At 58.2% G+C, this 3,030-nt stretch overlaps 1 protein-coding gene across 2 annotated transcripts in view; it reads right to left on the minus strand.

Annotated features, from left to right (window-relative positions):
* Positions 1 to 3,030, minus strand: part of ZNF687 (zinc finger protein 687) — a 21,973-nt gene that overhangs the window by 5,834 nt on the left and 13,109 nt on the right. For both annotated transcript variants that reach the window (XM_035899147.1, XM_009643619.2), the window contains one exon: positions 1,091 to 3,017. In XM_035899147.1, the coding sequence (XP_035755040.1) occupies positions 1,091 to 3,017 (1,927 nt within the window). The remainder of the gene's footprint in view (positions 1 to 1,090; positions 3,018 to 3,030) is intronic.

Raw genomic sequence — 3,030 nt, forward strand, 5'->3', positions numbered from 1 at the left:
TTCCCCCAGCCCCTGCTGCGCCGAGGAAAGCCTCTGGGGCTCTTTTTTTTTTTTTTAAGGGAAAAAAAGCTGTTTGTAGGTGGTGTTGGTTTAGGGAGGAGCCCATCTGCTGGGTATGGGGACAAGGCTACACCTTCAAGGTGAAGGCTGTGAACAGGCCCTGCCCTGCCAGCAACTCTATACATTGAATTTCCAAGCTCAAGCGCTCCCCACGGACAGGCTCTCTGAGCTAGAAATAAAAGTGCGGATGTCCCGCCTTCACTGGGTCCCAACCCCTCCATCGACACCAAGGCTAGGAGAGGGGATGGGAGTAAGAAATCCTCCCCTGTTAAAAGCTCCTCCGGACAATCCATATAAGCATATGAATCTCAGCACTTCTGGTGACCTTCAAACAAAAAGCAGCCCCCCTCTGTAGCAGCAGGGCCGTGATATCTGCATTTGAACAGCGTCCTGGCTGCAGCCCCGGCTTCGGAGTAAACAGAGTTACCAGGAAACAGCAAATTCCTTTTCTGCAAAGGAAGCCGAGGGGGCCGAAAGTCTCCGGACAAAGGGAAAGGTGAAGACGTGCCACAGGGAGGACGGGGCTCCTCTGTGGACCTGTTTTCCCTCCTTGCCTTTTAAAGGTCATCCCTCGGCAGCGTTAATCCTGCGTGTTTGCTGGATGCTGCCTGCCCTGACAAACCAGGATGTGTTGGCAGCCCGGGATCTCCAGGTTGGCTCTCAAAGAGGGGGGAAAAAAAAAAAAAAAACCAACCCAACACCCCCCCCCCCCCCCCCCCCCCCCGCCCCCCCCCCCCCCTTTTGGCTCGCGAAAACCCATTGCACCCCAGCTCCCACACCCACGGGGCAGCTCTATCACCTGCCGACAACCGCCAACAGCCTCCCTTCCCTCCACCCTCGTGGGCACGAACCGAGCCCCGGCTCACGCGTTTGCCTTCCTGCCTGGGTTTTACATCGGGAGGAATTGGGCGTGCACAGGCAGGCGCTGCCTAGATCACACTTGGAGAGTCCTCCACTCCCGTCCCACATCCGCAGGGATGGTTTGCTGTGGCTCTAACGTCCAACTCCTGCTGCCCTCCCACCTACGTACCGTGCTGCTGGTCGTCCCCGTGGTCACTGCCTGCTGGAAATGCGCGGCCAGCCCGGCTTTGTCCTTGCATTGCTCTTTGCACTCCAGGCACCTGAAGCAGCTGTAGTTGGTCTGCTCCGAGCTGTTGCTCAGAGGCAGGATGGGGAGGTCCTGAGCCCCGTTGGCCGTGACCAAGGCGTCCTGAGCCACGCCAGTCACTTTGCTAGCGGGGAAGGAGGTCACCGAGACCAGGGGGGTGATGTCCGGCTGTCCGATCATTTGATCCAAAGCGATCGGCCTCATGACCAAATGGGAGCACTGCATCACCAGGCCTTTGTCCTTGTGCTCCCGGGCGTGCAGCAGCAAGCTGCACTTGTTGAAGAAGACGAGGCGTTTGGTGCAGTGGTTGCAGGTTACCTCGATGCGCATGCTCCGCCGGTCGTAGTGGCGAGCCAAGCTCTTCTCCAGGGCGAAGGAGTCCCCGCACTCCAGGCAGCGGTAACCGAAGGGAGGCAGGGTGAGGCTCGCGTCGGCCGGAGGATTCAGGTTGGGTTTGTAGGTCGGCAAGAGGTTTTTACTGTTGAGGATCTTGTTAAAGGCTTCCACGAGGCTGGACTGGCTCCTGGAAATGACCGTGCCCGCGATGGTAGGGGAAGGCTTCTGCGGCTGCACCATCACAACTGTGGTGCCGTTGACTTTCTGGTTGGCTGTGGTGGTGATGGTGGTGGTCTGTGTCACGGTGCTGATGTTGGTCCTGGTGTCGGCTTTGGGCAGGGTCTGCGGCACCAGATTGATGATGTTCTTGGCCACGGCTTTACCCGTCTTTGCCGGCAGCACCACGGATTTTTGCTGAGCCACGCTGGCAGCGATCAGCATGGCACTGCTGGCATTCTGGATGGTGGAGACAGGCAGGACAGTCCCTTTGAGCTTGGTGCCGTTGCCAAGCTGAACACTGACGATTTTTGGCCCCTCGATGGTTTTCAAGGGGCTGGAGAGCTCCATTTTCTCCTTGGGCACCTCCAGCGCAATCCCGTCCTCTTTCTCTGCCGATGTTGAGAAGCTGGCACCCTCAAGAGAGGTCTCCTGAGAGCCGTGCTCAGCCGGCCCCTTGGTGGAGCCCGGCTCTGAATCTGATGAGACCCTGGTCACTGTCCGGGTGATGCTGCCACAAGATGTTTTGATGGTTTTAATCCGCACTTTCAGGGGCCGCGAGGAATTGGAAGAAGGAGAATCATTGTTGTTGTCATCTTCCTCCTCATCATCCTCAGCGCTGGACATACTCTGCGGACTTCCCATTGACTTCTCCAGAACTTCTTGCTCTTCCTTGAGGGCGATGTTGTCCAGCTGCTTTGGAGAAGTGGGGAGTCTGGGGCTTTGCACCACCGGTGAGGAAGGCTTGAAGAACGGCTCCTGGGGGCTGGCGGGCGAGCGTTTCACTTCAGGAAGGTTGCTGGTGCTGCTGTCGAGGTTTGGGTCAGAACCAGCCCAGGACGTGATGGGAGAATCATCCGTGGAGTAGCGAACGGTGACCGATTTCAGGTGATCCAAGGGACTGTCACCCAAGGCTGCAGCCAAACCCTTCGGGCTGGCTTCACGGCCCACCTCCTCAGAGTCAGACTCCTCTTTTTTGATGCAGGGGATGGTAGGAGGGGACCCGTTCGCACCCCCTGCCTGGCCTGTTTCGAAGGACTGCGGGAAAGCTGGGGGCAGGTTCTCCGTGCTCTCTCCCATGGGCTCTTTGCAGTCCAGCGACGGGGTGGGAGATGGGGAGAGGGAGGGCACAGCAAGGGATTTCTCTTTCGGCTTACACTCCCGGGGCCTGTCAATCAGGTTGGCAGCATTGTCTTCGTTGGGATCAGGGCTAAAATGGGAGAAGATATCCAGGGGTTTGGGGCCTTTTTCCTTCACCCAACACTCCCCGTTGGAGGATGCCACAGCTTCCACAGACCTGGAGGTGGGGG

The sequence above is a fragment of the Egretta garzetta genome, unplaced genomic scaffold, assembly GCF_000687185.1.
Source record: "Egretta garzetta isolate BGI_Z169 unplaced genomic scaffold, ASM68718v1 scaffold668, whole genome shotgun sequence".
NCBI lineage: Eukaryota > Metazoa > Chordata > Aves > Pelecaniformes > Ardeidae > Egretta > Egretta garzetta.